This window comes from Terrapene carolina, unplaced genomic scaffold (genome assembly GCF_002925995.2).
Source record: "Terrapene carolina triunguis isolate 2854851 unplaced genomic scaffold, T_m_triunguis-2.0 Scaffold131, whole genome shotgun sequence".
In the NCBI taxonomy this organism is placed as follows: domain Eukaryota; kingdom Metazoa; phylum Chordata; order Testudines; family Emydidae; genus Terrapene; species Terrapene triunguis.
The window spans coordinates 37,523,446-37,549,445 of record NW_020664482.1 but is presented as its reverse complement, the minus strand read 5'-3'; the positions used below and the strand labels follow the sequence as shown (position 1 = coordinate 37,549,445).

The 26,000-nt window shown below is 51.1% G+C and overlaps 1 protein-coding gene across 2 annotated transcripts; it reads left to right on the top strand.

Annotated features, from left to right (window-relative positions):
• Positions 1 to 428: 428 nt before the first annotated feature.
• Positions 429 to 25,373, top strand: SYTL4 (synaptotagmin like 4). 2 transcript variants are annotated; one of them, XM_024216167.3, is made up of 18 exons: positions 429 to 487; positions 885 to 1,131; positions 6,685 to 6,848; positions 7,137 to 7,352; positions 8,123 to 8,232; positions 8,520 to 8,634; positions 11,144 to 11,257; positions 12,073 to 12,202; positions 12,320 to 12,410; positions 12,708 to 12,811; positions 13,536 to 13,622; positions 14,318 to 14,496; positions 14,791 to 14,893; positions 16,431 to 16,592; positions 17,794 to 17,899; positions 19,040 to 19,139; positions 23,233 to 23,441; positions 23,789 to 25,373. In XM_024216167.3, the coding sequence occupies exons 3-18, from the start codon at positions 6,739 to 6,741 to the stop codon at positions 23,929 to 23,931; spliced, it is 2,079 nt and encodes a 692-aa protein (XP_024071935.2). In that variant the 5' UTR covers positions 429 to 487; positions 885 to 1,131; positions 6,685 to 6,738; the 3' UTR covers positions 23,932 to 25,373. The 2 variants fall into 2 exon arrangements, with proteins under 2 accessions (XP_024071935.2, XP_024071934.2); XM_024216166.3 differs by lacking the exon at positions 429 to 487 and having other exon boundaries at positions 667 to 1,131.
• Positions 25,374 to 26,000: the final 627 nt, after the last annotated feature.

Below are 26,000 nucleotides of genomic sequence, written 5' to 3'. Positions count from 1 at the left end.
GACTGCTCCCTTGCATTGGGGGGTATCGGGCACCTGAAAGGTCTCCTCTCCATGTAAAGCCATGCCAAGTTGATGTCTGATGCCAAGTGATGCCACCCCTGGAATTCTCAGGGCATGCTGCATTGTCATGGCTGAGGTGCATTGGCAGAGCTGGAGGTGGGATTGGAACAGCAGGTGTTGGCTGGGGGGGGGGGGGGCAGCGGGAACAGGGTGGGGGGGGGCTCGGGGGGGGGGGGCCGGGGGGGGGGGGGGGGGGAGGGGGGGGGCGGTCTCCCCCCCCCTCATGGGGGGCCCCGGGGGGGGGGGGTCGTGTCCTCCCTGTCCCCCTCCCCGGTGCCAGGGGCCCCGTGCGTTCGCCGGCTCTTCTCCGGCTGGGCACGGTCCCTTTAAGGGAGGGAGCAGGTGAGAGGGGGCGCGGCCCCTTTAAGGATCCGGCCCCACCCACGCGGGGCGAAAGTTTCAGCCGCCGGGCCAGGAGACGCCGCAGGTATCGCTCCGGGCTCCGTCCAGCTCCCTCTTCCCTGCGGCTGCTAGGAGCTGGCGGTGCCGGCCGGCGGGTGCCGCTTGCGGAGCCGGGGCGCAGCGGCGGATCGGGGCGGTGTCCGCAGGCAGGTCCTTGTGGGCGGGCCTGGGGCCGCGGTGCCGTGCAGGGGGCGGCCTGGGCACTCGCCGTCTCCGGCTCCAACACCCGGTCGTGGCGGTGCCCGGCGCTGGGGGTAGTGGGGACACGTGGGTGCCGGCCGGTCCCTGTGCCGGAGCGGGGTGTCCCCCAGCCCGGGGTGCGGACGGCGTGACCGGGGAATTGCTGGGGCGCTGCTGTTCAGGGGCTGCGGGAAAGAAGCTCTGGCTTTGGCCGTGGCCTGACTCTCTCCTTGCTTTGCCAGGGGCTTTCCAGGGCTGCGCGATCGCTGAGCTTGCGGCGGAGCCCGGACACCGCCGAGTTGTGTGTTGCTTGGGGTGCTGGCCCCAGACCAGCTCGCTGGGACGGGCTGCTGGTTGTGATCCTGACTTCCTGGCATTCTTGGAGAGGTTTGTCTTTCGGATAGCAGAGCCTGGCTTATTACAGACGTGTTTCCTGCACAGCTGGGACAGCACAGGCAGAGTGTAGATGCCAGTTCTGGAGCGTGTGTGGTAAGCAAGCTTGGGGATTGCTGTGCGGGTAGCAAACCCCTTGGTGCGGTGGTGGGTAGATTGGGGGTGTGCCACATAGTAGTGCATGGCTGGGGTTTGTCGTGGCGGGCATGAGGGGTTTGGTGTCTGGGTCAGGCTGGCTGTGGCAGTTCACTGCTTAAGCTGGTCAGGAATTTGCTCCCACTCCCAAACTTTCAGTCTCTCCAGCTCTCACGGCAGGTCAGCGAGGAGGGGAGAGGAAGGATTGCAGCTTGTGTTTGGTGGGGAGGGAGAGTTTGTTTCCAGATCTGCTCGAGCTTTCCAGAACCTTGCACAGCAGTCCCAGGCTTCCTGCCACAGGAAAGGACCATGACTCTAATAACTCAGTTCCCTGCTTCATCTGGGTGGTGGGAGGATGCATTCATTTGCGCACATCCTGTCGTGAAGGAATGGGGCTTATAAGTACGGAGGTAGAGGCTGTATTTCTCTTATATGCTTGGACATTGCTTGGCGTTCATGTGGAATAATAGCTATGGGACTGTTGTGTTGAAACCTTCTCCACTTGTTAGATCCTGCTAATCTTCATCTGTGAGTCACATTCCTAATTAAAACCTTTATGCAAATACTTTCTCTCCCATTTGCAGAGGTGCTCCTGTGTGTGTAGAACACTGGAGACAGACCAATTTCAGATGTAAGATGATGCAATGTGAATTAGTCTACATGTACAGATGTCAGACTTCAGAGAGAGTGTGTGGTTGGTGTAACTTGTGTGGCCAGAAGGTGTAAATTAGAGAAGGGGGTGGTAGTTTCAGTTCACATCCTGCAGTCACTTTCCATGCTAACTCCTTTCTTCTGACCTTTGGCATGGCAGCCTGAACTTGGGGGCCCAATCCAGAGATGGTGTGGAAGTGGGAATGCGGGAAGAAAGTGGAGGGATGGAACAGCTTCCATGTGAGGCGAGATTAAGACCGGGACTGTTCAGCTTAGAAAAGAGACTATCACATTCCCACTTAGTTGAGATCTATAAAAACATGACTGGGGTGGAGAAAGTGAATAAGGAAATGTTACTTACCCCTTCACATAACCCATGGACCAGGTGTCACCCAATGATATTAATAAGCAGCAGGTTTAAAACAAAAGGAAGTACTGTGGAAGTCAACCTGTGGAAACTCATTGCCAGGGGATGTTGTGAAGGTCAAAAATATAACTGGGTTCAAAAAAGAATTAGACAAGTTTGTGAAAAATAGGTCCATCTATGGCTATTAGCCAAGATGGTCAGGGGCACAACCCAATGCTCTGGGTGGCCCTAAACCTCTGATTGTTAGAAGCTGGGACTGGATGATGGGATGGATCACTTGATACATTGCTCTATTTTGTTCATTCCCTCGGAAGCATCTGGCATTGGCTGCTGTTGGAAGACAGGATGGTGGGCTACATGGCCATGCTGGGTCAGACCAATGGTCCATTCTTGTGTTCTTAGGGATATGGGTTACATGTTGGGAAATGAGTTTAGAGTCCAGCTAGTGTAACGCAGAGTGGGTTAGAAGAAGATGTAATCTAAAGAGGTTTGCACTCCCTCTGTAGTAACCAGAGTTGGTCCAGAGCTTATGCACTTCTTAAATACAGGTAGGTGATAGCTAGGCGAGGGAAGGTTCTTGCAGGGTGTCCCCTGGCAGCCTTTCCTATGCAGTTCCACGTACAGGAAAGCCTGACAGTCCCAGGCCTTGTGAGGAAGTCAGGTACTGCCAAATACCCCTGGGTTGGAGGGAAGCCAGCATGTAGCCCTGGGGCTGTGTAGCTCCAAGAGAATAAAAAGCAGTGGCCCTCCCAGGCTGGACTGGGATTACACGGCTCTTGGCTCTTTGGAGGTGGAAGAGGGTGGGTACTTGCGGTTCTGAGTCTTGCTCTGGCACTGTCCTAGAGGGTGCAGTGTTCCTAGGGAAGCATTGGCTCCCTTGTCCTCAGCCCCTTCCCACTTCACTAAAGAAGCAAAGCCTGGGGAGTTGGAAGTATAGTGATCAGAGAACATATGGCAAGGTGAGGCTCCCTTGGGAGGCCAGTTCACTCTGTCAAACAAGAGGTTACTCAACCTGTCCAGCTTCATTCTTTCTCTTCATGATCACTTGGGTACAAGAGGACATTGCACAGGGAGAGGGGAATTGGCGTTGACCTTGCATGTAGCTGCTGGGCTAATATTTCTTGTATCTGCAAACAGCCTCCACTGTCCTGGGTCCTTCCCCTGGTCTGAGTGTGGACACTCCATCTTCAAGTGGTGACCCTTCCCTGCTCTAACCTCTGGGTTGCAGAGGCCCTCGCAATGACTGTCAGGGAGTGTACTGGAATGGCTGCCTTCAGGTGGGATCTACAGGAACAAAAGTACCTTCTGGAGTGGCTGCACTAAAGAGAGAGCTTGTTGAACTTCTCAGAAGAAATTTCTCAACATTCATCTGTCTGGATGCATGACTGAGAACTTAAAAGTTAGTTTGAGAAAACACCCATCCAGTCCATCTAAGTATTGAGTCCAAAATGGGTACTCCTGAATACAGAACTAAAAGGGAAGATGCTTGTCTCTCTGCAGACCTGCCTTATGATGCCTAAGCATTCATTTGGCTAGCAATTTAGAAAAGCCAATTCTAACCAAACAGAATCTCAGCAACTTCCATTCTTCTCTCCACTGGATTGGTGCTCCAACTACCTTAGAAGCTGCTCACTGTTGATTTTCTTCTTCAGGCCTAGAACTCTAGATACCTATCTAGACAGATCCCATTTGTGAGGAAAAGTGCTACAGTAGAGTTGAAAGGGGAGAGAATAAATGAGAGCATCACCAAAGCCTACTGGTGGTGGGATGGTTGAGGATATTGTCTCTTCCAGATGTTCACCCAGTCCTAGTGAGCCCTTCTTTCCCAGAACATTATGCTACAGAAAATGTGGAAATGGCCAATACAGCTGTGATTCTAGAGAGGTCTCAAATCTGCATCCTGCTTCTTAGCTAAAATCCCTGTAGCTGATACAGACTCAGCGGAATGTGTCAGGAGCATGGAGCTCCAGGAATGGGGAGAGCTAGAAATAGCCCACCTTTAGTGATTACTCTTGTTATAGTTAGTATGACAACACCCATTTCTTCATTTTCTCCGTGTGTATATATATCTTCCTACTGTGTTTTCCACTGCATGCATCCGACGAAGTGGGTTTTAGCCCGCAAAAGCTTATGCTCAAATACATTTATTAGTCTCTAAGGTGCCACAAGTACTCCTATTTCTATGGCTAAGAGTCTGAGGAATGTATTCTGGGTAGGGCTTGATAATGGTGACTGAGTAGGAAGTGAATAGCGTATATAAGCATGTTAACTGAGTGCTGGCAGAGAGACTGTCATTACTTTGCTTGTTCCTGGATCGTCTATCAAAGTGCCAATCACTCTGGTATCCAGACAAGACTTTTAACCAACTTACTGCAAGTCGTGAAGTAAGAAATGCATCTTACTCCTTGACATGGGGCTGAGGGACTGTTTCAGAGCGGCTCTGAATAAAGTACTGATCATGACTTCAATTAGCCCACTGATATTCCCCATTGCTTTTGTTCTTATTGCTGCTCCTTTTTCCATTCCTTTGGAACCCAGATTCTACCTTCTTGCATGTTTGTAGAACAAGGCCATTTAAAGGAACATGGGCAGTTTAAAATTCATATGTTACCTTTCTTAGCAACCTAAATAAAGGACACCTTGGGTTATTAAAAATGTAATATTAACGGTTTTTCATGTTCTGCTTGAACAATGATATGCTGATCAGTTTCACTTTCCAGTTCTCACATGGATTAGCACAGTACTGTAAACCAGAGGGTGATGCTTTTTAAACAGTCCAGGTGTTATTTCTAGTCATCTCAGAATCTTGTGAAAATACTTCTTCTTTTTTTTAATGAAAAAACAAAACATTGGGGCCAAATCCCTTGGCTTTTTGTCTTTAACACTGCACCCATCACAATGGGAATGGTGTGCCTTTTTTGAAACACAAAATCTCGCTTAAATAGACTGAAAATGGGACTAAGGAACCGGCAAAGATGAGTTGCCTAGTAGAGGTGGCTCTTTAACTAAAGGTCAAACAAAACCTGGAACCTAAGTACCCTAAAGAGGTGGTTTACAAGATGAGGTTATTTGTGCAGAGTTGATCTTTGGTGCAGGTTTTTTCTCTATATAAACAAGTTTAGAAGTTTGTCACACTGAGTACAATAAATTCCAATATGCAACTTATTTTTGCTTAGGGTCTTCAGTTTGAAAATAGCACAGGGGTTAATATATTGCTCTGTCTTGATCTGTGCTCTCTTGAGTTAATTCACAGGCAAATCCTAAGGCAGGGTTGGCTTTCTTTTGTATTTAAAAAATAACAAAACCAAAAAAAAAACCCCAACACATTTGAGCTGGAACTCAATGAGATTCTCAACTTCCTTCTGGGAGTCCTGGCCTCCTGCTCCTAGGCAATCCCTGATTCCCACTGTCCTGAGAAGTCACAGCACATCTGTAGCCGTAACAATGGAGTGTGATGTCATCTAGGAGGCAGGAAGGTCACTCGGGCAGCATCAAGGGAGTGTGAACTTCCTGCTGACGGTAGGGGAAAATGCATCACTGGACATAGCTGGGTTCCAGACCAGGAAATGAACCTGCAAGGCTCTGGGTGAACAAGACAGGGGGGAGTGCTGCTCTTGATAGCAGCATATGCTTGCTGTTGTGTGCTTCAGAGCCCTGAGGAAACTGTTCCTGAGATGGGGGAGGGACACTTTGTTTGAAGGCTCTTGCTTGGCGCTCTTGTGTGGTGTGTCTGACCCCGATGAGCTGAGCTGGGACAGGAAGTGACCTAGATATGGTCCAAGCTCTATAGAAATACTGCAAGCAACTGCTCATGGCAGCTTCGAGAGGGGCCTGATCTTTTTGCTCTCCTGCCTCTTCTGGGCTCTGAGGGAAGCCTCGTAGGCCAGATCCTACATCCTGTGCTTCCAGAGTCCTTGCAGTAGCCTTGCTTCCTTGGGGTTGGGGAGGTCTGCGGCTCAGAAGGCCTTGCTGTGCTTGGACACTTGGGCCTTTGTCAGTAGGGGAGGCACAGCGCTGTAACTCTGAACTCCAATCCATCCTGTTTTGTTCTTTTCACCACCATCCCTTTCCAGGCTGGGTCTGTCTGCAAGTGCTGGATGCAGGCAGGAAACTCCAAGTGTGTTGGTGAAACAACTCAGCCACTGGATGTTCCCATGGAGGCTCATTAAGGCCACATGCAGGGGGCTAAGAGCTTCCAAAACACTGAACTCTCTAAACAGGGTGTGTAATTGGTGCTGGGAGGGCAGCAGAGGCAGCATGCTCTTAGGCCAGGCGCAGGGATGAAGCTGATCATGCTTTAGTGACTGTTGGTCCCACCTCACAGCAAGGCTGTGGGGAGTACCTGCATTAAAGTGCAGTGAGGCAGAGTAGATACAGGGGCAGTTGATGGCCACCTGAAGTTATCAATGAGTTATTGCTTCATGCAAATGTACAGGGGCTTAGAAGAACCCAGGAGTGTTGCACTTGGCTGTACTAACTTGCTAACTTGCCTCCAGCTCTGAGGAATCCAGCTGCTTTCAGGAAAAGGCAGGCGATTCCTGGGATAAGCCATGTCGGAGGCTGTGGACCTGTCTTTCCTGTCGGAGGCAGAGAGGGATATGATCCTGCAAGTCCTGCAGCGAGATGAAGAGCTCCGCAAGGCTGAGGAGAGAAGGGTCAGGTGAGAGCCTGGGTAGGGGGGAGATTCTTTTTCCTTCAAAGTCTTCCGCTGCAGTCTGTGCTTCCTTGATGGCTGGTAGGGTTTTGCCTGTAAATGGCAGGGTGGGGATGGACATGGGTCTTGTAGTTAGCTGCCCTACTGGTATTGTGCTCTGTTCCTCCTGGATGGGGAGGTAAATGGTGGTGGTTGCCCAGGCATCACTGCCCTGTCCTGACTTGCTCTAAGAGGCAGCATCGACTCAGGGCTCTGTGTGGGTTTTAACTGCTCATGGGTTTTGCATCTGAACAGGCGACTGAAGAATGAGCTGCTGGAGATCCGGCGCAAAGGGGCCAAGCGGGGCAGTCAGCGCTACAGCGAGCGGACATGTGCCCGGTGCCAGCAGAGCTTGGGCCGCGTGAGCCCCAAGGCCAACACCTGCCGCGGCTGCAACCACCTGGTGTGTCGGGACTGCCGCTCCTACAGCATCAACAGCACTTGGCGCTGCAAAGTCTGCACCAAGGAAGCGTGAGTGTTTCCCTGGGGAGAGTTCAGGCTGAGTGTCTCTCTCTCTCTGCACAGGCCATGGCTGCCTTCCTCATCCTCCCTGTCGCCAGGCTTGCAACCTGGATGCCATCCTGCTCTTCTCTTCCCCTGCTCCCACCCACAGTAAGCTCTTGCAAAGACCTCATGGCTTCCTCCAACATCTCTAAAACCCATCCATCCTTCTCTATTGCTGCTGATTGTTGTCCTGGTTATCTCCTGCCGCAGCTGTTCCACTCTCCACCTACCCTGGAGTCCAGCCTTTCTTCTTCCCTCCCAGTCTGTTCCAAGCACTTCTGCTATTAGTCTTCCCCTCCAATGCCCCTCGTCCCATTCTCTTTGTGCACCAAGCTGGCAGTATGCAAGCTTTTGGTGGTGAAAAAACAGACCCTTCTCTCCTTTTCTGCCCTGCCTTACCTGAGTCCCTTGTCCCTCTCCCACTTGTAGCTCCGCAGCATCTCTCCTGCTGCTGCTCACACCGGGAGAGCTTCCTGCTGCCTGTGCACCAGGCATCCTGTGTCTGTTCCTTGCTGACAGTGTATGCAGGCCTTTTCGGGACTGCATGCCCAGGGCTAGCCTGACAGCTCTTTGGGGCTCGGATCTTGTCTTTCTATGCATCTGCATCCTAAAATTGCCATGCTCATCTACATTACTCCAACAGTGTTTCCTCCTGCAGGGTGGTAGAGCAAAGGAAGCAGAGAACACTGACCTTACACAGGGTGAGAATGGCCTCTCACTGCCTCTTTCCCCTGCAGAGAGCTGAAGAAGACAACCGGTGACTGGTTCTATGACCAAAGAATCAATCGCTTTGCAAACAGGCTGGGGAGCGACATAGTGAGAATGTCCCTTCGGCGCAAACCTCCAGGTAGGAACAGCCAAGCTCTGGGTGGGGAGGGGCCCTATTCCAGAAAACCACCTCTGGGATGCAGCCTAGTTGGCGGCCTCTGTACAGAGAGGCCATGGACACAGGCCCCATTTCACTCCAGGGGGCTCTCCAGGTTGGATGTAGGCACTTGTTTTCTTGCTCATGGCGATGGCAGAGTTAGCACTTCGATGGGGAAATAAGATGCCAGAGGTCTCTGCAAGCTGCCCCTGCTGGGCTGCTCTCCTGCCATCTTGGTTGCCTTTGCATTGTTTTTTATTTTCTTCCAGCCAACAAAAGAGAGACTGTGGGGCAAACCCTTCTCCAGCAGGCACAGCCGAACGATCCAAAAGACTCCCCCGTGGCAAAGCAGAAGAGTCCCCAGGAGCAACAGAAGGAGCCCAGGTGAGTCTTAAGTCCATCCTGCAGGTGTCCTCTGAGCCTCCGCATTCACCTTCCCTGCATTCCCACCTTCCCTGCATTCACTTCAGATCTCTCAGGTAAGCAATGACCTGAAATCCATGTGCATGGGGCAGAGCAGTGGGCTTTGAGAAGATGTTCTCTCTTATGGGAAGAGGACTGGTAGTTGTATAGGGCATAGACCAGCGTTTCTCAAATGCGGCCATGTCAGCCTCCAAACCAGGGGTGGAGATGGGGGGGGCAAAGCAGCGACCCCCTCCCTGCAGCGCCCAGCTGTTGCTCCTGAATAGCTGGTACCAAGGGCAGTGAGATGCGCTGCCTTGGTGTATGTGCTGGTGCCACCAGCAGGGATCAGTGCCCTGCACCGTGCAACTTCCTCGGGGGCTCTGGGCAGCACTTCTGGAGACACATGAGGTCAGTGCACGTGGTGCTGGAAGCGGCTGCGGCTTTTGGTCCCCGGGGCACTCCCTTAGGCAGCTCCCCCATTCCTGCCAGGCTGGGGCATGGGGAGCCTGGAACTCTGCAGGCAGCTGGTGAGTTCCTGACCCACCTGTCACGGAGTCCCTGGGCGATGTTCTGGAACTGCTGCCCACAAAGCCAGCCAGGACTTTGGGGAGCCTCCTCTCCCTCAGAGCAGACTGTCTTCAGGGCAAGAAGCTCACACGGCTTCACCTTCCTGGGTCTGACCTTGGAGCATTCAGCATATGCCTCTCCGTGCGCTTCCCACAGCGAGTCCATCCAGGCGGGGTCCTGGGGAAGCCAGAGGTCCTGCACGCACCCCCACTTTGCAGTCAGACGTGACTCTTAGCCAGCCAGTAAAACAGAGGTTTATTAGATGACAGGAACATGGTCTAAAACAGAGCTTGTAGGTACAGCAGCGAACGGGACCCCTCGGCCGGGTCCATTATGGAGTTCAGAGAGTCAGACACTCCGGTCTGCCCTCCCTCCCCGTCCCCAGCTAGCTCCAACTGAAATCCCCCTCCAGCCCCTCCTCCTCTGGGCTTTGTCTCTTTCCTGGGCCAGGAGGTCACCTGACCTCTTTGTTCTCCCACACCTTTAGCATCTCCTTGCAGGGGGGAAGGGCCTGGCCATTAGTTGCCAGGCGACAGAGGGTCGGCCAGAAACTGAGGCACCCACACAGTATTCAGAGGAAATATTAAGAACAGTCCCACTTCGTCACACCACCTTCCACGGGGCAGGCTCTCACTGAAGGGCTGTGGGAGGCAGGGACAGAAAAACCATGATGTCAGAGTGGCCATCAGCAAGAGTTGGTGGCTGCACTCTGAGGTCACCAAAAAAATTGTTGAGAACTCCTGGCGCAGACTGAGTCTTGCTGGTGGATGCTACAGCAGATGACTCTGGATCTCTAGGCCTTGGCAAATAGATTGGGGAAGATCCTTTCCTCAGTTGCCCTCCCAGCCCTGGGGCAGGGGACCAGGACTGTCTGTCGCTCCCAATTTCCCTTGCACAGACAGTCAGATACTATGCCTGATGAACGTATTAGAAAATCACTTCAAGGTGTGATGTAAGAATGGCCAAGAGCCACGAACTGCAGAAGGGCTAAACTGGTGCTGTTGCTCCTGCCCTGTTCCTTCAGCCAGAAGGCCCCCAGCATGATACCCTCCCCTTGTTGGTGAGATGCTTTGGTGCTTGTCGGTTGCACCTGATCAGCTGGCTGTGCTTGTGTCCCATGGACTTTGTGTGATATTCTGCCTCTTGTATCGTTTCATATGGTCAACTATGTCCTCCTGTTGCCTGCAGTGGGAATGATACCACCCCTCGGCCACGGGGCGCTGAGCTGGAATCTGTTGTCCCAAAAGAGGAACCATGGGAGATAGGTGTTATCCCAGCCCATTATGCTTTCTGGCACCAAAATGACTAACAAGGCAACCCCTCTGATATCTGGCACCAAAGTGGCTCATCTGGGTGATGGCATGAAAATGTAAATTACGGTGGCTGTCCCATAATGCCACTTTGGCTTATGGAGACCATATACAGCTAAAATAGACCAGACCTTTTTAAAGCTCCCTTGTCTTGTTGATGCTCCTTTCCAGGCCCCTTCCTGATGCTGTTAGATGAGGAGGATTTGCCGTTGTGTAACCCAACCCTCCAATGGAGTTTTCCAGAGAGCTTCAATAGGTCTCCAAGCCAATCCAGCTCTCCCATGATCAACGTGGTGGTGGTGGTCTGATGCAGGTCTAATCTGATCAAGCCCTTCTCTTATTGACCTACAAATCCACCACGTGGCTCTGCTTATCTTAAACCCATCTTCTGCCCTTATAAATAAAATGGCTGCATTCAGGGGCTGGTATCTTCCTCTAGGCCCTGTGTGGCAAAAATCAAAGTGCTGCCAGTTGCTCCAAAGGCCCATATTGCCATACAGCATAGTGGCTGACACCCTGGATCTCCCTGTCTCTCAGGAGGGGTTGGGCCTCCTGCACTGCAGTCTGGAACTGCCCTTCCTACCATAGGGACAGATTTGTTTTTTTCCCAGCATGCCTCCTGAAGCCTTGGACCCCCGAGATGGGAAGAGTGATACCGAGTCCATGGAGAACATGAGTCTGGATGGGTACAGACCCAACGCCACTGGCACAGGTGTCAGCTCCAGGTTAGAGACTGATTCCTGTGCCCAGAAACAGTCAATAGGAGCGGTCAGATTCTTGGCTCCTCCCACTTCCTGTGTTGCTGTCTTCTCCCTGCCTCCCTCTCTCCCCCTGCCTTAAGTAAACGGTTCAAAGGGCAGGTGGAGAGGGTCCTTTAAAGATCTGGAGTAGGAGGAAAAGGGCACGCTTTAGGGATGCTTCTGAAGGTGAGCTGGGACCCCACTTCCCAGGAATGCTTAGCTGAGACACTAATGGGGAGATGACTCCCTAACCTGCTCTAGATGCTGCTCCCCTCCCCTTCCAACAGGTACAGCTGTCTCCCAAGCCCTGGTCCCTTTTGAGCCCATGGGTGCTCCGGTCCGTGTGCTGAACAGGCTGGTGCCCTGCTGCCTGTAAAGTCCTGATACACCCCAGGAGGCCTGGAGCCATGAGAGGAACTGGGAGCAGTGCTGCTGCTGCCTAAACAGTAGGTAACTCTGAGCTGGCTGTGATGCAGGCAGAGTGGCAAGTGCAGAATGCAGTGCTAGGGAAAAAGGTGGGTTTTTTTACTGTTTTTAAATCTTACACTGGGTAGGCAGGATTCCCCCACGTCTTCCCCTGCTCATTCTCTTAGCACATGGTGCTGGTAGACAGAGACACTCTAATCTCACTCAGAAGGCTGTTTCGATGCTTGTTGAGAAAGTCAAGATATTGGCTGATAGGCAAGCTAACTCTGGTTGCTAGGCAGTCTCCCCCCTCCCCCTGCCCAGCCCCCCCAGCAAAGAGCTCTCATGCTGGATGGATACAGAGCTAGTCTGACTTTTTCCTCTACTGTCTGCAGGAGAAACTCCCTGGATAAAACTGTTACTTTCCAAGAGGGGAAGCAAAGGCCTGGTCCCGTGGGCTCCAACGTATCCACCTTGCCCATCCCCACCCGCTCCAGAGACACTACTCCCTCCGGTTCAGAAAGTGTATGTGTCCGCCACCAGTGCTGCAGCGATCGGATTCTCCTGCCCTGTGGGCTCTGGGGCCGGGGGTTATATACAGTCTAGTTCCCCCTCTCTGAACAGCCTGTTTTCCCTTCATAGGAGGCTCGTGTGGGGAGCCATGGTGCAGCATCCGCAGATGAGAATGAAACCATATTCAAGAAGAATCCCAGGAGGACCCTGAGGCCTGCAGGTGAGTTGCCCTCTGGGGACCCTGGCAGCTGTGCTCTGGGAAACAAAGTGCAGGGCTGAGTCTGGATACCTTGGTTCTGTTCCCACCTCTGCTGCTGACCTGTTGAGCAACCTTGGGCAAGTCACTTCACCCCACCTCAGTTCCTCTGCCCTCAAAAGGGGAATAGCAATGCTTCCCTGCTTCTGTAACACACTTTGACCAGTGGATGAGTGAGCACCAGATATGCTTGTAACAGCGTGCTAGCACTGCACTAATGGCTGGGATTGGAGGCATCTCACCTTCCTGTCTCCGACACAGACTACACCAAGTCAGTGATTGATCTGCGCCCGGAGGAGCTGGGAAGTGAAAGTGGCTCCATGGGAGACAGAAGCAAGTCGGTCCCAGGTCTCAAAACTGAAGTGGTGAGAGCCTATTGAGCTGCGTTGAATTAACTTGTTTGCTTAAGAGGGAGGCTTCTCTTTCACCCCACCTTTCTCTGAGGCCCATGGGATCGAAGGGGAGTTGCTCCCCCCGGCCTCCTTCCATTTCAGTTCAGCTGCAGGCTACCATGCTGTTATCTAAACTCCCAATGAAGCACAGACCCTATTGCACATCTGCGGGTCTCCAGCGATAGCCTCACATCTTGTCTGAATGAACTCTCTGTGGCTGTAGGGGAGGAACTTAGTCAGGTCATTGTTCTCCTCTGTGCTGGCCTGCCTGCTCAGGGCATCTTGCCCTGGTCTGAGGCGAGTACACCTGACAGGACTGGGTGTTGGGCAAGGAGCCTTCGGGTACATCTACACAGCAAATAGGCCCCCGCAGCAGCGAATCTCAGAGCCTGGGTTAACTGACTCGGGCTTGCGGTGTGGGGCTACAGATGGCCGTGTAGATATCAGGGATTGGTCCAGAGCCTGGGTGCTCAGACCCTCCCCACTTGCCGAGTTTCACCAGACTGAGCCCGAAAGTCTACGTGGCTATCTTTAGCCCTGCAGGGGACCCTGAGTCAATTGACCCAGGTTCTGGGACTCACTGCCATGTAGCTGTACCCGTAGTGGCTGGGGCTGCTTCCCTGGCAGGGTTGCTGCTGGAGGGGTCTAGCTGCCTTGGTTTTCCGGCCGGTACGGATGGCTGTATCCCTTGTTGCAGGATGAGGAGGAGGAAGACATTGACAACCTGGTGGAGATCCATCGCCGGAGGACGGCCAGAAGCAGCATGCGCAGCGGTACCTCTTCGGTGAGTCATAGAATATTAGGGTTGGAAGAGACCTCAGCAGGTCATCTAGTCCAACCACCTACTCAAAGCAGGACCAACACCAACTAAATCATCCCAGCCAGGGCTTTGTCAAGCCTGGCCTTAAAAACCTCTAAGGATGGAGACCCTCCCTAGGTAACCCATTCCAGTGCTTCATCACCCTCCTAGTGAAATAGTGTTTCCTAATATCCAACCTAGACCTCCCCCACTGCAACTTGAGACCATTACTCTTTCTGTCATCTGCCACCACTGAGGACAGCCTAGCGCCATCCTCTTTGGAACCCCCCTTCAGGTAGTTGAAGACTATCAAATCCCGCCTCTGGCTTTGCTGCCAGTGTCCCTCTGGCTCTGCTGCCACTGCCCCCCCGCCCCCCCCAGGACTGCAGGAAGAAATGCTTGAGTGAGGATTGGGGTTAGGAAGCAGGGAGGCAGCACTGTCTCGTGGTTAGAGCACAGGTTTAGCAGAGCTAGGTACTGTGCCGAGCTCTGCCTTGGACTTTCAGCTTGAGCGTCTCTCTCTGATAGAGCTCGCAAGAGGGTGTGAAAGGTGCTGAGTACTTACCACGGCTAACTGGTTGGGGGAAGGTGACTCCAGCCCAGTGGTCAGGAGGGCAGACATGGGGGAGGAATTGAAGATGCACTAGGGGCGTAAATCTTACCGGGACCATGTCTTTCAGAGCACCCTGGGGAGCATGGTCAGCATTTACAGCGAGGCTGGTGACTTTGGCAACGTCTGTGTCACAGGAGAGATCGCCTTCTCTCTGAGCTACGAGCACAAGACTCAGACCCTGTTCATCCATGTGAAGGAGTGTCGCCAGCTAGCCTATGCTGATGAGGCCAAGAAGCGCTCCAACCCGTGAGTGCTGAGCAAGCTGCCTCTGGCACGGGATATGGGCATGGGGCTGGACGAATGGGGGGTTGCCTGCCACAGGTGCTGACCTTACTGCGGGGGGGGGTTGGACCTGTCCTGTGCTACGTGCTGCCGTACTGATTAGGAAAGCTCCCGTGCTAGGCGTCTGAGATGGACAGCTGCCATCCAGGAACAGAGGTGTGGCTGGCAGTGGTGGGTGGGGGGCAAAGAGCAGGAGTATGTGCTAGGTCTGGGGAGATGCCCGTGAAATGGATGACATTGCCTGCTTGCCTCCTCCAGATACGTGAAGACGTACCTCCTGCCTGATAAATCCCGGCAAGGCAAACGCAAGACAACCATCAAACGCAACAGTGTCAACCCGCTGTACAATGAGCTGCTCAAGGTGAGCTCTGGGGCAGGGGTTATTGGCTGTCTCCAACCTACCCTAGAGAGAGCTCCATCACAAGCTCAGTTGGGGAGGCAGATGCTTGGCCCAAATCATAAGACCCAGGGCAGGGAGGCTTCACCACCAGATGCACCTCGCTTCATCCTTTTGCTTCACTGATGGAGTGAAAACAGCCCCTTCCTTCTTGGACCTCAGCTGGGGCTGCTGGGAGGGAGAGGGACGCTGATTTCCCATGTAGACCAGAGTCAGAGTTCTGAAAATCCTGCACGAGGCTCCGAGCACTGGGGCAGGGACCAAGATAACTGACAGTCTGTGCAGGGCTGTCTTGCTGACGTCACTGCATTTTTTTTTGTAGCCCTGTTGCCGTGGTGACTTGGCCAGGCATAGCTAAAGCCCTGAACTGTGTGTCAGGATGCCATGACCTCCCTGCAGACACATCACTCTCCTGCTCTGCTTGCTTTGCCTAGCATCCTGCCACCGTCACCGGAGGGTGGGCGTTTTCCTGTTCAGAGCACCCTTCCCATCTCTGAAAGGTTGCTTTCTGTGGCCCCTCCCGGCTGCAGCGATGTCACCAGAGGGCAGTACAGTCACTTGAGCAGGGAGCCAGCTAAATCCAAGCCGTGTGGATCCAGCAGGGGGAATGCTGCCAGATGCATGCTTCGCGTACTGGCTTCTGCTGCAGAATTTGTGCTGCAGCCGATATAAATAAATGCCAGGGCAGCCCCCCTCCCCTGCTATAAATGCAGGGAGCACAAAGGACGGAGGGTGGCAATTAAAGCTTTGGAATCCAGAAAGCTCCAGTAGTTTCTGGAGCCTCCTGTTTCAGTAACCTTCATCCCCAAATCTGAGCAATTCCACTGTGCCCACCCAAGGCCAGGCCTGTGCTCAGAGATGGACTGAGCAGAACTCTCTGCTCCCCAGCCTCCAGACCTCTACCCTAAAGGTGCTTCCCACGCCCCCAGGAGGCCAGGGCTGCCCAGTGTAGAGAGTCCCTTGAATGGGTGAGTGCAGGCCCAGCTCCTCCGTGGGTCTTGGATTAGTCACTCAGCAAGTGTACACACCTGAAGCTGCCTGGGCAAAGCAGGTTGTGAGATGTCCAGCCCACTTGCATGTGTGCACGTACCTTAGTCCCACATGTTGGAGACTTACTGAAAACTTGAGCCTCAGTAGAAAAATCCTCTAAGCTCCTGGGGCTCCTTCCCAGAATCGGCCCTTCCTTTTCTGTGGGCAGCTTTTGGAGTCCCTGCTGTGGACCCAGAGTACATGCCTCCAGTGTGGCTAGACTCCTGGAATGCAGCTGGGCAGCCATTGCCTGGTACCTTCCTCACAGTGGGTGAAACCCTGAAGGGAAAAGGAGTATGTGACAATAGTCAAACACACCAGTTGGGCTCTCAAGAGGAGGTGGGAAGACTTCAGTCTCCCTAGGAGTGCCGAGGGGCATCTCCTCCTCACAGTGAAAGCTTTAGGTATGGTCCTAGCTGCTCTGGGAAGCCACCACTGGCTCACCTGGCTCTGTGGTCCTGTCTCTTCACAGTATGAGATCAGCAAGTCCCTCCTGCTCACAAGAACCTTGCAGTTCTCAGTCTGGCACCACGATCGCTTTGGCCGAAACACCTTCTTGGGGGAGGTGGAGATCCCGATGGAATCCTGGAACTTTGAGAATCAGGTGGAAGAGCGTCTCCCCCTGCATGGCAAGGTATGGCCCCTGTAGCTCTTGCATCTGACCTACCCTAGGAATCCACCACAGCTTCTCCCAATAAGGAAAGTGGCTCTGGAGCAGATGTGAACTTCCCCCGACCAGTGCTCTTCACTAGTCTGGCCAGTGCTTTTTATTGTGGGAGATGCTCTTTCCTCTAACATAATGACACAGATCCCTCACAGGGTATGTCTGTGTTTGCACTGGGGGTGATTCCCAGCTTGCATAGATGTACATATGCTAGTTCCGCTCAAGAGAGCACTTGAAAAAAGCAATGTAGCTGGAGTGACACAGATGGCCGTACAAGCTAGCCACACGAGTACGTACTCAGGGCGTCTTAGCACTCTGGTCCATCAGTCTATATATAGAAGTGAACGTCAGCAGGCAGTCTGCTTCCTAGGGGGGTGATGGACACCTGGTTATTTTACAAAGTAAGACACTTGCCACATATACCTTCAGAGATCTGGACTTACTGAACAAGTCAATCAATATGTCTATAGTCATATAAAGTCCTTCTGACTGAGTCTGGCTCTCTGGGTCTGCTTAGTACACCTGCCTTATGTGACAACAGGGGAGTCCGTGAACATTCATAAGGTAGTGTGGATTCCTGCCGCTGCAGGGTGCCAACACTCTGGCATCTCTCCTGCTGGGAAGGTCCGAGACTGTTCTCTCCCATGGACCTCTGAGGACCTGATCCAAATCCTATTGCAGGCCAGCGGGTGCTATTAGTAAGGCACTGTGGAACAGCTGCCGCCATGGCAAACTCATGTTTGCACAAGCAGTAGAGGTGGTTGAGCTTCCAGCTGTCTGGGATTCTGCATGAGTCCAATTCTCCTTGATCTCTAGGAGATCTTTGGGAGAGCTCCACCCTGAGTGTGTTTGTCTGAGTGGCAGCACCTTCAGTAAGGCCTTGTCTATACACCAGCTTGCACTGGTTATTGATATAAGAAACCTATCTATAGTTAAACAAAAGAAGTGTCTATGTGGGGTTTGCACAAGTTAGATGTCTGTCTTTATGATCAATCTGGTAAAAATCATATTGAGTCCACACACATCTGCACTGGTTTAATTAAACTGGTTTTTAAAAGAACAAACCCTTTGAACTGGGGCACATTAGTGTATAAACAAGACTCCAGTAGTAATAATTTTAAGATTTACTTAAATAAGTGTGGCCCTAAAATCTCTGATACCCATTTTTCAGGCTGGTGCTGACTCTGCTGGCTCCCAGCAGTACAGAGGAGAGTTGGTTGTTTCCATGAAGTACATCCCATCTTCCAAACACCCAGGGGTGGGTAATGGGAAAAAGGGTGAGTGTCTGAGCTGCTGCAGAACCTCTGCTCATAAAGTAATATGTGAAAACAGATCCAGATGCTAATCCACACTGGCATCCAGTATGTAATCCCAGTCTCCAAACATCCAGAGCTCATCCGGGAACAGGAACTGCTTGTTGTGTTTTCGGGAAGAAGCTAATCCATTAATGGACCAAGCAGCTGTAATATTTTAACCTTCAGCTCTGAAATGTGACTCTGATCCATGATTATTTCAGCAGTGCTACTAGCTAGGCTTTCCTTCTATGCAGATTCAGCCTGAATGGTAATGGCTGCTATTGCAGTAAAGCTTTGATGCAAGCTAGAGCCGGGTTCCTGGGCGGAGAGCTGCATTGGCAATCTGCATCCAGTTTGCTTCTGGAGCAGATCAGCTGCCCTTGTCTTATGTTGTGGGACAGTTCTCCCAAGATCCAGGACCCAGCCTGAATCGGGCTAGGCAATTCAGGGGCAGATAAAACACAGCATGCTGGGACCTGTACATCTATTACAGATGAGGATGTCTGTGGGCCAGCCTCTCTGAGATTCAGTGAGCCAGCAGTTCTATTTATTTGTATTACCTTGGTGCCTAAAAGCCACAGTTGTGGACCAGGCCCGAATTGTACTAGGTGTTGTACAAACAACAAAAACTCTCCCTGCCCTGAGGAGTTGACAAAGTAAGTATAAGACAAGGGACCACAGATGGATACAGATAACTGGAGTACAAGGAGTCCACATAAGAGCCAGTGGTCCTTGCACACTAGCAGCCTTAACACTGTCAGGTTTTCTGTAGGCATCACGGCAAAGGAGAGTTTTAAGGTAGGTTTTGAAGGAGGACAATGAAGTAGTTTTGCAGATGTTTACAGAGAGCACCTCCCAAGCATGAGGGGCAGCATGGGAGAATGCACTTAGGGGCTTGTCTGCAAATTTAACAAGTGGGTGATGGAAGCTGGCAGCATGGGCCAGCTGCAGTGAGGATTGATGCCTCAATAGTGAACGAGAGCTTGACCGTGGAGAGTCTTGCAAGCAAAGACAAGAGGCTTATGTTTGATGCCAGTGGAGGGATGCAAAGAAGGGGTCACATTCCATGATTGGAGAGAAGCTGTGGCTGAAAACATGGATGATTCAGACTTTCTCTTCCAGGCAAACGGGAGGAAGGAGGCGAACTCCAGGTCTGGATCAAAGAGGCCAAGAACCTCATAGCTGCCAAATCTGGAGGGACCTCTGACAGCTTTGTCAAGGGGTGAGTGTGTTGGAACCATGCCAGTTACAGGGGAGATGGACGGCACCTACAGAACAGCCCTCCCAGCTACAATGACCCTGGATAATGCTTTGCAGTGGAGTGACCCAGGGGCCTGGGAATGAATGGGCCTCTCTGTCCCCAACCCTCTCCCAGCTGCCTGGTGTTGGGACGGGGTTGAGGGTTGTGTTTATGCTGATGAGCTTGTGCTCCTGTTGTGGTGAAAGGTCCTAAATGCTGATAGGAGGGGTCTGGAGCAGCTCACCCCTATGTGCTTCAGAAGTGCTGAGCATCCACAACTCAGCTGAAATCTGCGGTTTGTCGCCAAGAGAAGCGCAGCGTGGTCCACAAACTTCCTCCCAGTGCCTGGCCACGGAGGGGTCCTCTATAAGAGCCAGAGAGAGGCGAGTTCCAGCTCATGGGCATGGATGGAAGTCACAAGCCAATATAACCCCACAGACTTCCTGGGGGGAGGGAGGAGCTATTAATTGGCGTTCTCCATATGTAGTAAAGAGGAGAGGATGGAAGTTGATGAAATGCAGGCAGGAGCTGAAGAGAAACAGTTCCATTCAATTACATCATGCAGGCAGACAACTGAAAACTGACATTCTATAAGTGCTTGTATACAAATGCTAGAAGTCTCAGTGCTAAGATGGGTGAATTGGAGCACCTGGTATTTAAATGAAGCTATTGATATAATATCACAAACTTGGTGGAATGATGACAGTCAATGGGACACTAATATGTATAGAAATGACAGAATATGTTGTGCTGGTGGGGGAGTGGCACAATATGCAAAAGAAAGTGTAGAGTCAAATACAGCAGAACCCTGTTTCTGATCTAATTGGGACCAAGGCCAGATCGGATAATCAAAGATTTGGATAACTTGGAGAATGGGAAAGTGCAAGGCTGCAGCACCATCTAGCAGCCACAGAAGAGATCGTCTGCTTTTGGATCTGTGTTGGTTGTTCATTTAATACAAAGAGACAGTTAATGGATGGTTGAATAAATGGGGTTCTGCTGCATAGTAAAAATCTTAAATGAATCACTCTGTATCATAGAATGTCTAGGGATAGAAATTCCATGCATGAATAAGAATATAGTAGTAGGAATATACTACCGCCTACCTGACCAGAATGTGAAATGCTTAGGGAGATTAGAGAGACTATAAAAATAAATAGCTCAATAATAATGGGGGATTTCAACTATCCCCCTATTGATTGGGAACACGTTGCCAGAGGATGGAATGATAGTTTCTAGACACCATTAATGACTGCTTCTTAGAGCAGCTAGTCCTGGAACTCACAAGGGGAGAGGCAATTCTTGCTTTAGTCCTAAGTGAAGCACAGGATCTGGTCCAAGAGGTGAATACAGTGGAACAATATAAATTTACCATCCCTGTGGGGGAGGAGGGGAAATACCATAAAGCCCATCACAGTAGCATTTAATTTAGGAAAGGGGAACTACACAGAAATGAAGCTAGCTAAACAGCAATTAAAAGGAAAAGTCACAACAGTGAAATACCTGCAAGCTGCATAGAAACTTTTTAAAACACCAAAATAGTCTCTAATTAAATGTATACCGCTAACTAAAAGGAATCGTAAAAGTACCAAAACAAATAAAAATGCCACCATGACTAAACAGAGTAAAAGAAGCTGACAGAGGCAAGAAGGCATCCTTTAAAAATTGGAAGTCAAATCCTACTGAGGAAAATAAGTGTAAAAGTATAATTAGTCAGGCCACAAAATTTGAAGAGCAACTAGCAAAAGTCTTAAACGAATAACAAAAAATAAGTTTGTCAAAAGCAGGAAGCCTCCCAAACAATCAGTGGGGCCACTGGACACTCGAGGTGCTAAAGAAGCACTCAAGGAAGACCAGGTCATTGCGGAGAAGCAAAATTAATTTTTTGCATTGGTCTTCACTGTAGAGGACATGAGGGATATTCCCACACCTGACCATTCTTTTTAGGTAACAAATCTGAGGAACTGTCCCACGTCAAGGGGTCAATAGAAGAGGTTTTGGAACAAATTGATATATTAAACAGTAATAAGTCACCAGGACCAGATGGGATTCACCCAAGAGTTCTGAAGGAACTCAAATATGAAATTGCAGAACTACTAACTGTGGTATGTAACCCATCACTTAAATCAGCTCTGACTAGGTGACTGGAGGATAGCTTATGTGACACCAGTTTTTAAAAAAGGCTCCATCGTTGATTAGGGGTGTTTGGAACCATTTTTATAGGTGTGTGTGTGTGTGTTGATGATGATGGAAACCATGTATTTGGGTTGTTATTACTTCAAGCCAGAGGGTGCAGCACCTCTAGTTCCAGCACCACTGCAGGTGATCCTAGTAATTACAGGCCAGTAAGCCGCACTTCAGTACCGGGCAAATTGGTTGAAAACATAGTAAAGAATAGAATTATTAGACACACAGATGAACATGATTTGTTGGGAAAGAGTCAACACTGTTTGGCACAAATCTATTGCTAATAGATTTTACAAAATCTATTCGCATCCTTTGAGGGGATCAACAAACATCTATACAAGGGTGATCGAGTGGACCTAGTGTACTTGGACTTTCAGAAAGCCTTTGATAAGGTCCCTCACCAAAGGCTCTTAAGCAAAGTAAGCTGCCATGGGATAAGAGGGAGGGTCCTCTCATGAACTAGTAACTGGTTAAAAGACAGGAAACGAAGGGTAGGAATAAATGGTCAGTTTTCAGAATGGAGAGAGGTAAATAGCTGGGTCCTCCAGGGATCTGTCCTCAGGTCAGTGCTGGAAAAAGGGGTAAACAGTGAGATGGCAAAGTTTGCAGACCATACAAAATTACTCAAGTTAGTTTAGTTCAAAGCGGACTGTGAAGAGTTACAAAGAGATCTCGCAAAACTGGGTGAATGGGCAAGAAAATAGGTGAAATTCAGTGTTGATAAATGCAAAATAATGCTTGTTAGAAAACATCCTAACTATACATACAAAATGATGGTGTTGAAATTAGCTGATACCACTCAAGAAAGAGATCTTGGAGTCATCGTGGATAGTTCTCTGAAAACATCTGCTCAGTGTGCAGCGGCAGTCAAACAAAAGCTAACAATATTAGGAACAATTAGGAAAGGGATAGGTAAGACCAAATATAATGCCCCAATATAAATCCATGGTATGCCCACACTTGAAATAGAAATAGAAAAGGTACAGAGATGGGCAACAAAAATGATTGGAGTATGGAACAGCTTCCATATGAGGAAAGAGTAAAAAGACTGGGACTATTCAGCTTGGAAAAGAGATGACTAAGGGGCAGGATATGATAGAGGTCTATAAAATCATGACTGCTGTGGAGAAAGTGAATAAGGAAGTGTTATTTACCCTTTCTCATAACACAAGAACCAGGGGTCACCAATGAAATTAATAGACAGCAGGTTTAAAACATAAAGTACTTCTTCACCCAACATACAGTTAACCCATGGAACTTGTTGCCAGGAGATGGGAAGGCCAAAAGTATAACTGGATTCAAAAAAAGAATTTAGATAAGTTCATAGAAGATAGGTCCGTCAATGGACCTGGGTGTCCATACTCTGGATGTCAGAAGGTCTCTGAATGCCAGATGCTGGGACTGTTCATCAGTGGGTGGATCACTTGATGATTGCCCTGTTCTGTTCATTTGGTTTGAAGCACATGGCATTGGCTGCTGTTGGAAGACAGGATACTGGGCTACATGGACCATTGGTCTGACCCACTATGGCTGTTCTTTATGTTCACGCTCCAGAACTGACTCCCATGTGTTGGAGCTGCACTGAAATCACACAGCCTCTTCCCTAGTCACTGAACTACTATTGGATGCAAATTACTTGGCCAAATCCAAAGCTGTCCCTTCAGCACTGGATGTATTTGCTATAGTCTGGGGCCCCAACCCCACTTGGGACCACTTGTTTGGGTCCTCTACAGCTCTAGAGAAGAACTGATCCCTGCCTTGGTGGGCCCACTATCTGAAATCCCCTAGCCTGTTACCAATCTCCTGAGCCATCATGGTCTCTTCTGCTCAGGTGGGAGGGGGGCACTGTGAGGGGGAGTTGCTAACTATATAAGGGCCTCTCCCACAGCTACCTGCTGCCGCTCCGAAACAAGGCCACCAAGAGGAAGACTCCTGTGATGAAGAAGACCCTGAATCCTCACTACAACCACACCTTTGTCTACAATGGCATCCGCCCAGAGGACCTGCAGCACATCTGTCTGGAGCTGACTGTCTGGGACCGCGAGCCATTGTCCAGCAATGACTTCCTGGGAGGAGTCAGGCTGGGAGTTGGGAATGGTGAGCTGCCCCCTGGTCTCAGTTGTTGGGTGGGGCTGCCCCTGCTCTCCTGGGGCTGTAGCAGAGTGTAATGGGTGGGCTGGGTCACCCAAGTTCTCTTTCCCCCCCCTCCCCAGCTTTGCCCTGGAGAACCCCATTCACCATCCAGTGAAGCTCGATGCCTGATAGGAAGATGAAATCCCTTGGGCACCATGCTCCCCCTCACGCTCAGCCGTCCCAGTCATTACCTGCCGCTGCTCCGTTTCCCAGCATCCCTTCTGTGCGGCTGGAGGCTGCTCTTGTGTGCCCAGGGCTTGGGAACGGGGCTGTGCACTGCAGTAACTCACCTGTCGCTCCCCTTCTCTCAGGTATGAGTAAGGACCAGGTGGTGGACTGGATGGACTCCACAGGAGAGGAGGTGAGCCTGTGGCAGAAGATGCGCCAGTTCCCGGGCTCCTGGGCAGAAGGAACACTACAGCTCCGCTCCACCATGGCCAAGCCAGGAGCATAGCCATAGCCTGGGCGCTGGGCCTGAAACCAGCTATAGCAAGGCAGCACCAGGCGGAGGCAACAGAGCCAAAACCATGGCACCAGCAAGGGCCACATGTAGGATCTAAGGGGGTGGGAGCAGGCTCTCTGGCTTTCACCTGTGTAGTAGTAAAGCTAATTGTGTCTTCTGCAGGCTCAGCCTAACAGCCTGTTCTTGGCAGCAGCTTATTTTATGTAAAGGGTTTTTGTCTCCTAACTTGGCTGGAATTGAATTCCATAGGGTCTCCCCCCTTGCAGGGGCTAAGTGCTTTTAAAACTTGTTTTTCTTAGTTTCTTCACCTCTCCCATGTAGTTTGTTTGATTGCCCCACCTACAGCTTCCACTGTTGTCTCCCCTTCTCTGTCCTCCTGGGATGGTGTAGATAGAATCAGACTGTACAAACTAGAGGCTGCATGAGCATAAGCAATCAATATTTGGTATGTAGAGCGTGAGAATACCCAGTGCTGTTGAGACACGGGCTGGTGTGGGGAGGGAGAAACAAGCCCCAGCCTGTTACAGGACTGTCCTCTGATCAGGCTATGGTGTTCGTGTCACTGGCAGAGGGGAAAGCAGCTCAGAGAGCTCTGTGCTGATCTCTGCTGGGGGAGGTGGCGCTGAAACAAACATCCACATGCTGTCTCCTCTTGAGAGCAGGCATGCTATTGATCTGAGCTGGTAGCTGGGTATCAGTCATTCCAGAACTGCAGGACTCCGGTGGGGCAGTGGTCTATTTCCCCTTATGCTGTGGGTTGTTAGCAATCCTTACTGTTGCTTCTGCGCCCCCCCCCCCCCGCCAAGCCCTCCCCTCTGCCCAGCACGCCCGCTCCAGCTATTTTACACAGATTTATTCATTTAAAATACAAAATGTTGTGGGGGTCAAAACAGTGCCCAACAAGAGGGCAACAGCCCCTCTTGGAGGAAAGGAAAGGCAAATTCTAGGGCATGAGTTAAAATCCACATCAAGCAACTGTCTGGGAGGGCAGTCTTTGTACTGGCAGATGCACTGTAATGCCTGCTTGGTTACTGTGTCAAGGCTCACCACAAAGGGCCATCTGTTTTAATAAAGGTTTTCTTCCTGCTGCTGGTGGTGTCAGGACTAGTCATTCACAGGGGCTGGCGGGGGGGACTTACTGCTGTCTCTGGGAGGGAGTTCCTGGAGCTTGGTATGAAGGGCAGGGAGCAGCATAGAGAGACCAGGAAAAAGCTGCTGCCACTAACTGTGATGAGAATAGAATCTGGTCTGCCCCAGCCGGCTGCCTTCCACCGCAGATTGTTGTCTGCTCTGCTTGTGTCCGGCTATCAGTCTTAGCACTGCTTTGTGGCAGCATGTCCTCGAGCTGTGTCCCCGAGGGTCTGCTCCAGGGAAGAGGTAGACTTTGAAACTTGCAGTTAGATGTTTGCTGAGCTAAGGGACCCATCGCTGCCACTGGCAAGCTCTGTCAACCCTTCACTGCTACCCACACTCTGCCCCGTGTGCTGTCCTCGTTTCATCTCACTACCCATCCCCATGTTCCTTGGAGAAAGGGAATGATGGGTGGGGGCAAGAGACGGGTTACAAACCTGTCCCCTGTACTACTGGCCTTTCTTCAGTAGGTAAGTGTTGTTGAAGTCCTGTAATGAGGCAGGAGAATGGGCTGTGGCCCTAAGACGGTTGGCCAGGCCCTAGTGTGCAGGGAAGTTGGGGGCTCTGGGCTGCTGGGGTGGTTTTGCTCTTAATGAACCAAGCACTTCCCCACCCGTTTTTAAAATAGGAAAGAAACTTCCTGGGTGGCCAGATCCTGCTGCCTGAGGAAAGTTACAAGGAGTGGCCTTCACCAGCTTCTGTCCCTATCTGAGCCAGGTGGCCTGCACTGGGCCTGCTCCCCATGTGGCTTTCTTTCTACTCTCCAACTCTTACCTCGTGCCTGCTTGGGTCTAAACAAAGCCCAGCCTTTGTGGTTGAGTGTGTCATTCAAACATCTTCTGTTCCTGCTCTGGGATTGAGAAGCCATCTTCCCTGGAGAATTGTCAGGCTCTTGGTGGTGGTGGGCTGCAGCCGGCCTCACCCTCTTC